This window comes from Numenius arquata, chromosome 11 (genome assembly GCF_964106895.1).
Source record: "Numenius arquata chromosome 11, bNumArq3.hap1.1, whole genome shotgun sequence".
NCBI classification, from domain to species: domain Eukaryota; kingdom Metazoa; phylum Chordata; class Aves; order Charadriiformes; family Scolopacidae; genus Numenius; species Numenius arquata.
The window spans coordinates 19,345,779-19,358,588 of record NC_133586.1 but is presented as its reverse complement, the minus strand read 5'-3'; the positions used below and the strand labels follow the sequence as shown (position 1 = coordinate 19,358,588).

At 39.3% G+C, this 12,810-nt stretch overlaps 1 protein-coding gene across 3 annotated transcripts in view; it reads right to left on the bottom strand.

Moving 5' to 3' along the window:
- Positions 1-8,419: 8,419 nt before the first annotated feature.
- Positions 8,420-12,810, bottom strand: part of RAB8B (RAB8B, member RAS oncogene family) — a 30,538-nt gene continuing 26,147 nt past the window's right edge. For 2 of the 3 annotated variants that reach the window (XM_074155560.1, XM_074155556.1), the window contains 2 exons: positions 12,642-12,714; positions 8,420-8,616 (listed from right to left, as the gene is read on the bottom strand). In XM_074155560.1, the coding sequence (XP_074011661.1) occupies positions 12,665-12,714 (50 nt within the window). In that variant the 3' untranslated portion in view covers positions 8,420-8,616; positions 12,642-12,664. Of the gene's footprint in view, positions 8,617-10,954; positions 12,164-12,641; positions 12,715-12,810 lie in introns of those variants that run through there. The other variant, XM_074155558.1, reaches the window with a different exon arrangement.

Here is a 12,810-nt window from a genome sequence, read left to right as displayed (position 1 = left end):
AATATTCCCCTCAACTTTCATACTACAAATAAATCATCCATTTGTACCTCTGCTCATTTTATAGTGACCTGATAATCTGCCCCACTTTCCACTTCTCTTACTGTCAAGACCTTAAAGAAATTGAAATTGGTGAACTAACGAGACCCAATGCCATCAAGTGGCTCAGAACAACCAGCACCACTGCCAACCATTGCTTTTTTATTATTGCCAAGTAATCAGATTTTCTGAAATTCTAAAAGGAAACTGCAAAATAGTTATTTTACTACACATTGAGCGTATTTCAAAAAATCAGTTTGTGACTTAATTGTGGTGTAGGATTTTTTAACCACAAATACAGGTTGGGACATAAAAATTCAAAAAGACACTGGGGGGGGTATTATTACCTTGCAAGGAATATTTAAATCTTATTAACACTTTCACTTAATTTTATTTTCCTTGGTTTCCTTCTACTTAAAGTCAAAGACCTTTCTTCATAACTAGAAAATGTAAACTGGAGCTTAACCTACCCCACAGACCTCTTCAAAAGAAGGCAATATTTGTATGTTCTACATTTCAAACATGCCAGATAATCAGGAACATTACAGAAAAGTAAACTCCCTTTTCAGTTTTGGCTGCCTATTCAATAAATGTTTGCAGAGAGATTTCAAATTCTCTGTACTTTAATTAAGCCCGACAAAACCAAACAGAAGACTTTGTAACACACACACAAAATTTCCCATCGTGTTCAACCTTCATAGTGGATGAAAAAACAGCAGTGGCTGCTGGATGGCCTCGTGTGGCTGTACAACACTTGGAGTGGGTGTACGCAACTGCCAAGATGAGTGCAGGCTGACACAGGGATAGTATCGAGCACCAGCATACGCTGAAGTATCCATTTCTCTAGCAAGAACACTCATAGAATTATAGAATCATAGAACGGTTAGAGTTGGAAGGGACCTTAAAGATCATTGAGTTCCAAACCCCCTGCCATGGGCAGGGACATCTCCCACTAGACCAGGTTGCTCAAAGCCCCATCCAGCCTGGCCTTGAACACTTCCAGGGATGGGGCACCCACAGCTTCTCTGGACAACCTGTTTCAGTGCCTCACCACCCTCACAGTAAAGAACTTTCTAGTATCTAATCTAAATCTCCCCTCTTTCAATTTAAAACCATTACCCCTCATTCTATCGCTACACTTCCTGACAAAGAGTTCCTCTCCAGCTCTCCTGTAGGCTCCCTTCAACATTTAGTACCTGCTTGGCTCTTCACACAGTAAGTAATAGGTAACAAAGAGATGGTGTCTTGGAAGCCTCGGGGAATCAAGCAACTCACACAACCAGTTAAACGTTTTGGTGGTACCGGTTTTAGATCATTTGATCACATTAAAAGCCTTTCTTGACTGTCCCAAAGGCTCTGCCCAAGTTCTAACCTAGAACTGTAACCCACTTAATGCATAGCTTTAGACAACTTATGTATTCACTACTTTTTCTGAAACTTATAAAGTTGTTCTATAGCTAACCTTGTTCCACTCATAAGACAACTTTCTACCACAATATGGCAGCTACAGCTTTAGAACATCATTCCTCACCAAGAAAAGACTGCTGGCCAGCAAATCAAAATCTGATATTAGGATAATTCAAAATGAGTAATTTCATTAATAAAAAGCATACCTCTGAATGTTTAGTTCTGCTTTGCCATTCTCTCAATTTGAGCTATTACGAAAAAGTGTCAAAGCCATTTTGCAAAAATGGTTTTGCAAGCCTTCCTATTTCTGACCAGCTAAAGAGAAAAGGTAGTGGTTAAACTTGGAAATAATACCCATCACTTAATACCCATCACTCTTAGTCGGAGCACAAGTTGTGACAATACACTAAATTACCACACAGCTTTTTAATGTGAAATCATAAAACAAAAGTTCCCCAGACAACTTTTAGCCTGTTACACGAAACTGCACTAAGTTGTTTCTGTGGTATCCCAGGACGACATTAAGATACATAAATGAGACACTGTTGACTTTCCTATTTTCAATTCTTAGTACAGTCATGGAGAAATATAGAGCAATTGTCCATGGGTGAAAACCACTATACCTCAACTGAAGCAATCCGTATCATAATTCACATTAGCTGCAGTTACTCACCTGGACCTCAAGAAGAAAAGAAGACCCTCAAAAAATTCTACATTTAAAATGTGCATTTTTATCAAAACAGGTCTCCTCATCAAAGTCAGTAAAATATATGTAAATGAACGTAAACCTAGAAGTTTATGGCAATTTAAAAGAATAGAACTTGGAAATTCTGCACATTTTCATTAATACATTAGTTTTATTTGAGCAATATATATAGTATAGTCCCAGAAAAAAAGCGATAGTTCCAAAAAGGAACTCTAAAGTCCAATTATTTTGTTTTCTTTAAAAAACATAATTAACAACTGTTACTAAAAATAGTATGTAAGACAAACGGTTTCTGATTCCAGAGAAGTGAAATGGCACCATCTAGTGACTTAGAGACGAGAAAATCAAGTCAGGAAAATTGTCACTTCTTTTACTTCCTCTGAACACCACACATCCAAGTTTGGAAACAATAGCAAAAGGAAATGTAAAAATAAACATGAATGCTGGAACACTTACTATGGAACAAGGAATTGAAAGTCAAGTGTTATTACTCAAGGATTATTTTTCTACCAAACTAGGTACCTATATAGACTTTAGTATATTAAAATATTTTTGGAGGCACATGCAATATAAATGTAATAGTCACATACTACTGACCCAAGTTATCTTCCTGGGAAAGCTAAATGCTTTTTAAGCAATGGCAACAACAGCTTATTAAGGAGTTTTCTATTAATTAATGGTAACACACACAGCCATCAAAATTTATGAATAAAAATCTAGGAACTTTGGATGCATCTAATGCTTCACTGATAAAATCAAGTAAGGTAGCGGCCCCTTCTCCTCAGTTAATAACAACACATCATATTTCCCCTGGCATCATGATCCTATGTGTATACATTCACCGATTCCATTTCCAGCAGACTGGCTAAAAGCTGCCAGCATAGAAAATTTCTAAGCTATTTTTACAGAATTAAACTTTTAACTGCTTCTGTAAAGATTGCATACATTTTATAAAATCTTTTAGGAATTAATCCACTAGAAAAATATAAACAAAAGCAGAATGCTTGCTACTTTTAATATTTTTTCCTCTGTGCTTTTCTTAAAGGAATATGTTGAAAAAAACCTCACATTTTTCTCAACAAGAAGTCATACAACCTCTGGAGGACTATCAAGGAGGTCTTTAGGACATTTGGTATACAAAAAGTGAAAGAGTGGGGAGGTTGTGCAGTGAAGAGTCTCTACTCTTCAGACATTTTTCATCAATGTTTTCTCTTTTGTTCTTTGCTTTCTGTGTGCAGTTAATAAATACAAAGAACAGTTTCTTGCCTTGCTCGAAAATTTAAGTCTCTAGCAACTCAAAAAGAACCCCACCAAAAACCTACCACTTTAAACTTCTAGAGTGTGCCACCCTAAAAATGGGACAGGTTGAAATTATAGCATCAGAGAATTATCTTTTTTTTACACACTGAGAAAATGAAAATACTTTTGTGAAGAACATTACAGTGATCTGCAGCTCTGCAGGCATCTCACTTATCCGTAGCTCTATGGCAGGGCAAAGAATACTACCTATTCCTAATAAAAATAAGATAAATAAAATTAACTGTTTATTGTGACAGGGTGAAAAGCTGTTAAGGAAAGCAAAAGACGGGAGAGCGGGCATTGCTCTGTACTGCTGCAATCTTCAGCAAAAGCAAGTGAAAAAAAACTCATCAGGGAAATCACAGAAGAGCAAGCTACTACAAGCTACTACAGGTATGGCCCATATTCCAAGAACGTACGGATAAAATCCTTTCTGGGTAGAACAAGCGCTGGGTCAAACAATTTTATCCATTAACCTCAACATACGCAGCTGGCCCAGATCAAATTATTTCTCTATTTCTATGAACCACTTCACCACAGATACCTATTTTAGCTTTAGCAGAGCAGAGAAACACGCATTTGAACAGACTGCCCTTCCTCTTTCACAACTGAAATGAGTTTAAGCTGAAATTTCTGCCTGCAAGAATGGTTTTCAGCTGACACACAGTCAATGGGACTCTTGTAATCTGTCTTTTGAGAGCACCTGCAGAGCTGACTCGAACTTTTACAAAAACCTGTATCATTTTCAAAATGTGATTTTTTTAAAACTTTACTGGCAAATACATGGGGGTATTATATATTTTCATATAATATGTAATGTATTATATAATATATACTAAATAATACATTATAAAAATAAATACATCTAATATATTTTATATAATATATACTTTACATATTATATACACAATTCATAAAAATTGTCACTTGTTTTAACCGTCATGGAGTCAAATATAATGGAAGTCCACAGACTCCCATTTGAAAAGATGACTTTTCCAACCTCAGCTACAGATACAGTCATAGGACTAAAACAGCTTCCGGTCATAAAAAAAGCAGCAAAATAAGGAAAAGACTTGTTAGAGTATCTTCTGGTTCTAAAATTTTGTATGAATACCCTGAAGGAAAAGGCATGCAAATAATTCAAAGAGAATACATGAACAGATATGCCTTTTTATGACAAGCTGTTACTGTATTTTAAGTTAAGCCTAATAATAAGGGAATTCACTAACATTTAAATTTTAGGACACTGCATGTCTCAAAATGAAGTAGCACAAAATTTCACAGGAAAACGTGCTTGCACTTTAATGTAGGTGAACCTCTGCAGGGGAGGCTGAGCTCACTTGTTGGAACCCACTGCTCTAGATCAAGAATGACAGACTTGCTGTGCAATCTTCCAAGAGGCACTTAAGCATCTGACATCTCCTTTAAAAACACAAGGAGCACGAACCTTTAGATCTTGAATTAGTGAAGTTAGTGAGTGTGGTAGTATATAATCAGGGTATGGAGGGGTGTCTCTGGTGACCAACTGAAAATCAGAAGCACAGAGCAATTTTATTAATAGATGGTATGACTTAAAATATTTTAACTATGGTAAACACACAAAGATGGTCAACATACAGAGGTGTTGACCATCTCAGCCACCTCTATAGCTGAATCTTTGGATTATTAATGCAATGTAATAGTTGACATAGTTATCATAACAGTCTTCATCTTGGTTGCACACAAATGCTTAGGTCACTCTGACTGACTTCATACTTCTTTGCATTCTCTAGACGCAATCACGTCTCCACACAAGAGATGCACATGTGTCTGTCAAAAAGCTGTCAGAAGTCCAGTGCAATCTGGTATCTAATTCATTGGTATGGAGAAATATACACTAATCAAAATCAGCACTGGTCACCTTTGCCCCAAAGCAAGAAGATTTTAGAAAGAGTTTTGAAACACACATCAAAGTTTTCACTTATTATTTGGAAACTGAAAATACAAGTAAAATCTTTTTCTCTTGGTTTAACATCAGAAATCAATGTCTTGAAAGATAACTGGCAAAACTGACCTCATTATCAGTTTGTACTTACTACATCAATTATAAGAACCTACCCATAAAGGACATTTACTGTTTGAGTTAAAGATTACATTTCTGTCATAAAATGGTAATTATAGGGCAAGGTAAGTATCGCAGAATGCTATGCATGCAATTCCAGGTCAGCAAAGGAAGCTGTTGCTTTTGCACTCAACTGTAATCACTCATCTGACATTTTATATAGCAGTCACAAGGCAACACATCATGATATCAAAGGCTACCATATGACACTGTAACCCACTTCTCAGAAAACTTACCTGACTCCATTAATTTTGTGTTCGCATTTAGATAGAATTTAAGTAAAGAGAAAAAACACTTTTCAGGGTCAAATTAAATATTTCATTCTATATCCTTAAGCAGAATGCAGTTTGGAAAGTTTATTGTCGTTTAATCACTTCGATCTTTACGGAAAGAGCTAGTGTCATAAGTTGAAGAAAATTGGCAGGCAGTAACAACAATAACTCATGAAAACTTCCAAATATATGGCTGAAAGGCAGTTTGCTCTAACTAATAGTAACTTGTAATGGAAAGCTGTGATAAATGAAATATAAACTACTTTGGTTTAAATTCTCTTTCTTTCCAAGAGGTGGCCCTAACTATGGAAGAAAGTACAAGGGTTAATTAGTAGGGTTAACCCTATTAGCTGTGTTAGATCTCCAATTTGCATCATAGACTCAAATTTAAAAATTAAAGTTCCTAAGTTTTATTATTTGCTTTAAGACTGCAATAATTTTATTTTCTACTATTAAACGTAACTCTTGAGAAAGTATGTTGCCACAAGACAACTGCTGATATTGAATACTGTTAGCTATTTCTCCAATATGCTTCCACATCTAAGGAATCTCTAGTAAATGGGAAACACCATGTAACTTACTTCAGAAGTCTATCGTAGGTAAATCAGAATAGTCCCTGGAGCAGAACAGAAAACAGCACTCCAAAGGTGAGCACATTTTTCCATACTGATGCTTAATGGCTACCACCAGTTTGCCCAGCAACGAACCACACAAGAGAAGAAAGCAGCAGGGAGACCAGCCAGACGAAAGTCCTTGAGTCACAGATGGGGGGAAAAACCCAAATAGAACTGTTATTCATATTGCATTTCCCACTAGCATCTGAAATTTCTAATAAAGATCTCCATGAGGCAAATAAATTGGTTAGAGTTGCAAAGTAAATACCACAAAAGAAATACATTCTAAAGAAGAGCGCATTTCCCATGACAATAAATTACTTTTTAAGAAAAATTAAACTAGCAATTTTACCTCTGATGTGGACAGGGTGGTTAAAAACCAGTTAAATAACTCTACCCATTTATGCAAACTACATTGCTATTGAAAGAGGGAGGACTAGCCTAATTACTGTGTGAGAAAATACAGAAAAGCAGTACCAGCATCTAAAAACACTTCTGTTACAGTCTGTTTCCTACCGTAGCTGTGGTTCTTGGGAATACCTGCTAGGGATTGAAATGAAATGACAACTTGAAATTAATTTTAAAGAACATATAAGAACAGTGGGCCTGCCTAAACATGGAAGCTGGAAGGGGCCCCTGCTGCCGAGCACGGGGCTGGGAGCCAGGCCTTCCCCAGGTGGGCCACCCTGGCCCCCTCAGCAGGCCATGTCAGCCCAGGGGAGCAGAAGCCAGGCCGGGGTTGTGCACCCCTGCACCCAGGGCCCTCACTGCCCGTGCCCGCCTACTGGAACCCGGCCTTGGGAGCGTCCTCGGGAATGCCCCAGGAGGAATCAAACCTCCGTCACCACCACGGGACTTTTACCGGTTTTTTTACCCCCAAGCACTACGGCACAGCAGTGAGGTGTCCCGATGGCACAGCCTGTACCTGCCGTCCCCAGCGCTCGGCCCCGGGAGGGTGACTGAAGGCGTGGGACACAGGGTTGGGGACATTTATGGACAACGGGCGCAGCTGCCAACGATCCCTGTGGGGAGCCGGAACGAAAGGCCCACGGCGGGGCTGGCTTTGTGGGAGAGATGTGCCCGGAGCCACCCCGGGGGGCGAGCACCCCCGGCCGGTGGGCGTGCAGTTCCGTGCCGGGGGCCCGAAAGAGGCGTCTGAGGAGAGGCCGGACCGTCACCATCTCAGAAATGCGCCCTACCCGTAGGGACGGCGCCGGCTGCCCGCGGGAGTGCAGCGGCCCGGGCTGAAGGAAGCGGAACTCAGGCCCCGCCGGGTGTGGGCCCAGCCGCCGCCTCACCCCTCAGCCGGCCGGCGGGGCGGGGCGGCCCAGCACCGGCCCCTCCCCCGGCAGCGCCCCTGAGGCGGCCGGTGCCCATCGCCCCTCCCCGCTTTGCAGGAAGCCGCGCTCGGATCCCGGCACCCGGCCTGCGCACGGGAAACGCCGGGTTTCGTGCCAGAAGGCCTTACAGACGTGCGGTAACAGCCCCGCCTGCGCTGCCCCAGCGCTCTCCCCTCTGCGCCTAAATGCGGCGGCGCCGCCGCTTCCCCCGGTATCCTCACAGCCCGGGAGCTTGCCCTCACCCGCGTGCCTACTGGGACCGACCTGCATCCCCGGACTCGGCCGCCCGCGGGCTGAGGAGGAGGAGGGCGAGGGCCGCGGATGCCCTCAGGCGGCGCTGGGCGGGAAGCGGGGTCTGGGGGAAAGGAGGGGAGTCGGCTTCACTTCGGCCTTGTGCTCCAGATGGCTTTTTTTTACCTCCCCTCCCTCGAGAGGGATAAAATATCTGCAGAGTAACGGAGCAGCGTGTGCTAAATAGGACGTGGCACTCGAAGAAGTGTTAATTAATTAAATACTATTTTTAAAGGATTGCCCATGCCCACACTTGGCACAGGGAGTTGCTTAGCCATTTCCTAATTTCAAGTATACTCACCAGTGCTGTTCTGGAAAATTACTTACAAACAGTATTTAAGACACACGTGGTTGCCTTTTCCCCGTATTTTATTGGTTCAGAGCATAAATGTGAGTTTTACAAAGTCATTGCCTTTCAGGTGAGGAAGCTCAGAAGCAGCATTTGGCAGCATTAGAGACTAATCTCATGGACAGAACTTGCTCAGGCTTCTTGGAAAAATTCCGTCCTTCATCTAGAATACATACCAGAGCTAGTTAGTTGCTATGTTGCCTGGAAAAGAAAAAAAAAAAAAAAAAAAAGGAAAAGTAAAGTAACACTAAGGATTTACCAACAGCCTTGAAAATAAATTAAACATTCCACTTTTTTATTATTTTTTTTAAAAAGCATTATTGACATAATCGTCTGCACTTCACTTGTAGTTAATTGGGTAAGTAAGGAGTGCACCGTTCTTCAGAGATAAGCACACTGCCAGTGGTCCGACAAAACTATGTCTGTGGATGAAATATTGTTGAAAGTGTCACAAATTGTGAATGTCAGCAGTTAAGAAAGGAGCCAGATGGGCAGTTCTGGAGCCTGCCATTTTCTGTCCCAAGATAACTGTTCACCATCTCTTTATGCTATTGCCCACAGGTGTTAAAACCAAGTCAAAAAGGTTAGTAAGCACAATGGTACCGCTTCCCTGAGAAATCAAAGACCATTTTGAAACAAGTCCCTCAATCTGAGAGAGCACTGCCTAACACAAGGCCTTGGCATCACCCAGTAGGAGCTGTGAATCACAGACACGCCTTTGGAGTGGTGGCATCAGCAGAAAAAGTCACAACTGCAATAAGTCGTCTCAATCAGCTCAATCAAGGAAGGGTGAAATTCTCAATGCTTAGTGAGTGTTTACAGAACAGCACACGCTTTCCACAATTCATTAAACATGTTAATTCCTCATACGAGGAAAATGCTCATGTCCTGCTCAAAACTTATAACTTTATTTCATAAACTGAAGGAACAATATGTACTGAATATGTGCTCAGGGGAATTTATGTAACATTTGTTCACAGCAGAAGCTTAGTGCTGATGTACCGTGCTGAAGACAGTAAAAAAATGTTTGAAGCAACTACAAAACATCCTAGAGCACTGAAAATTCTCTTCAGTATGTTTGGCATTCCATTCCATGCCCTCTCTTTAAACCTCTAGATGGCAAGAATGACATTATGCAACATAAAAGCTTCATTTGTGCATCTCTTGAAGATTAGACTCTTTCTAAAGAAAAATTATTTTTAATTCTTATACCGATGACTTTGTTCTACAGAGCTGTTATTCAATCAAGTTGGAAAAAGAATCATTTAGGAAAAAGTCAATTTACCAGATTATAAAAGCTAGATACATTCTACATGTGTACCAACAGCTTGCCTCTGGTCTACAAGTGTGCACTATTTCTACAGTAATTGCTAATCTGCAACCAAAAATAGATCCAGGAACTGTAATAAATCACCATTTTAAAGCAGTGTGCGTATGACTGCTATTTCCTCTTAACAAATGGAGAATACAAAAGTACTTAAAATGTTACTGGGATGCAGATGCATGCCACTAACTTCTGTGAGAACTGAAGGACTCACAGAAGTGATTTTAGGACTGCTGAGCATCTAGAACCAGTTCAGATCAAGGGGATCTGCAAGATAATGTTTAAACAGCTGGTCCTAAAGCAGCAAAGCTTGTCTGCCATAAGCAGTCTGAAAAAAAGAAACCACAACAGACCAAACCAAAACCAACAAATAATAACGTGTAACAAGAATGTAATTCTAGCTTTCTGTTGCTTAAGGTAAAGAGACAATACATCCTTTCAGCTAAATACAGTGTATTAGATTAACACATAAAAAGCACAAACTTTAGAAGCTACTTGTCATCCACGTTTCCCATTTACTCCTTCGCGTACCCACTTGGGTGTCTCAGCCACGAACCTGCTCTTTTGTCTTGGGCAGACAAAACCATTCTCTCCTTAGGTTTGCTAATTTTCATACCCATTGCAAGTTACTGCCAAACTGCAATAATTTTAAAGTTAAAGACTATTGCTTAGATAACAGCCAACAAATATTTCTGTCAAATCCCTCAATATTCAGTGTTGAAGGCAGCCGGACAAACAATATTTGCTATATTAATTAACGATATTTGTGCCTCAGGTTACTTAAGAGTCATACCTTTCACATAAAGCTTTCACAACAAAAAAAAAAATGTTAGCAGCTGAAGTGAGTAGATAATTCTTAATAAAATTGGAGATTGTGTCTCATGTTATCTTTACTGGCATTGCTCAGAAGTTAACTTTGGAAAGGTGTTTCATGACACTCAACATCTGAAAAAATGGTTCCTTATGAAGCTGAAGGTCACTGAAATTAATTTTAATTTTGCTGATTTAAGCAATCACTGCAGGACAGAGAAATCAGTCAAGTTTAGGAACAAGCAAAGCCATACAAAACCCCTCGTGGTTTGCCACTGAAGTTGAGCAACGCTCTACAGATGCAACTCTGCTGGACACCTTTCCACAACAGCTGTATCAAAAACAGAGCGGAAATGCCAACCGCATAAAAACTACGTGGAATATTTCATACAGAATACTCCAAATAACTTTTCATTATGTAACTTTTATTTGAGACACACATTGTTGTAAAAAAGTTCACATGGAATAATAAAACCATTGGAGTGTGAAGGGGTTTTTTTAGGGGTGGGTTTGGTTTTTTTGTCTATACACATCAATACACAGTTAATGATTAGGTTTACAAGTTAACCACATGACAAGTTCACTTTTATCTGCAGGAGCTTTTCACATTACACCTTTATACCAGAGATAAAATGTGCTTAAACACACACAGTAGAACACTTCTATTTCAAAATTAAGCATTTTCTCAAGGACTATACTTTTTATTTTGAATTTAGTAGCTATATAGCATTAAAATAACTGTAATTGAAGTTTTATTTTCAAAAATGTTCGTAAGGCCATAGGAATGCACTAAAATACTTAAATCCACCAGAACCAAGAAAAATCAATGGAAATCCTGCTTTTGTGGAAGAAAGAAATACAAGTTTTATTTATAAGAATGAGAATGGCATAAGCAGTGCAGTGAATGGAGGAGAATAAAAGACCTATTATCACCTACAGACCAATCTTTAAGAAGTTTAACATTGCAAAAATTCTGTTACATTAATAGATAATCAAAAACCAGATGCATTTTCACAAATAACACATTTATGCATTTTACATATTATTCACGTACTTTCAAATCGTTATCCATTCACAATATTTTAATGTGATATGTATATTCAAGACTCCTTTATTCACTTGTGAAAATGATCCACTTAATTCACTTGACTTCAGCAGACTAGTGTGGGAAATGTACTTACAACGGGAAATACTTTTGTAAAAAGAACTACAGGTCTGAAAAGTCAATTAGCACTTTTGAGACTGTGCCCCAAGTAGAAAAGTGAGCTGTGTGAAGTTTCACAAGTGGTTTAAGCTTTAGCAATAATAGAACTTCCAGAGAGTAATAATAAATCAATTATTCTATATACACTCAACAAAAACGTCTTGTGCATGTTTTGCTGTGCACGGACTGAAAGCTAAAATTGCAAAGCACTGAGACCAGTTTGGGTTTTGGTTGGTTGGGGTTTTTGGGGATTTTTTTAAACCATTTAGAGAAATATTGGTCCAGATTACAGCATACAGACATGGGGCTGAGGGAGAGACTTCATAAAACTCAACAGCATAAATAGCATTTTCGTTTTATCGAAATCCACCAAAAAATGTCTGCCTTTCCTGAAAGGTTAATGGCAATTTCTGGAACAAAACAGAAATACATTTGCTGCTTAATGAATAATAATTATATGACTTTCATTCTAATGGACATTAGAACACTAACTAGTTGACTGAGGTATAGTTAAGAGTCCTTCAAAATGTAGATTATATAGCCTTGAGCAAAGTAGCAACAGAGACTGCACAAAACAATCATAGTGATATTAGAAAAGCCTGTAGTACCCAGCATCTGATGCGTAGGCAGAACATACCATTTATCACCACCCGCTCATCTAAAGGAAAATATAGCTAAAAAAATTCCCAGTAAAACACAGCTGATTTGCACGCTAAGATACAGCACATTTTTCAACGTCTGACACGGCAGACTGTACACAGAAAGAGGTCTACACTGACCACAAGTTAGCACACCCATAAAGTGCAGCCACTCAGCCATTATTAATACTGCTGGAGAAGAGGGGCGGGGGCAAAACAACAAAGAAAGAGAGAGAAATCTGCATTTTACCTTATCCATAAGACCACATGAAATTAGAATTCTTCAGTTTCAGCAGGGGACAACAAAATTGCATTAAATTCTTCTACAAATAGAAAAAGATGAACTTTACATGAACATTAAGCAAAGTGAAATATTTACTGTATTATTTTATCATGCATAAAGTGAATTTCCTATGGTC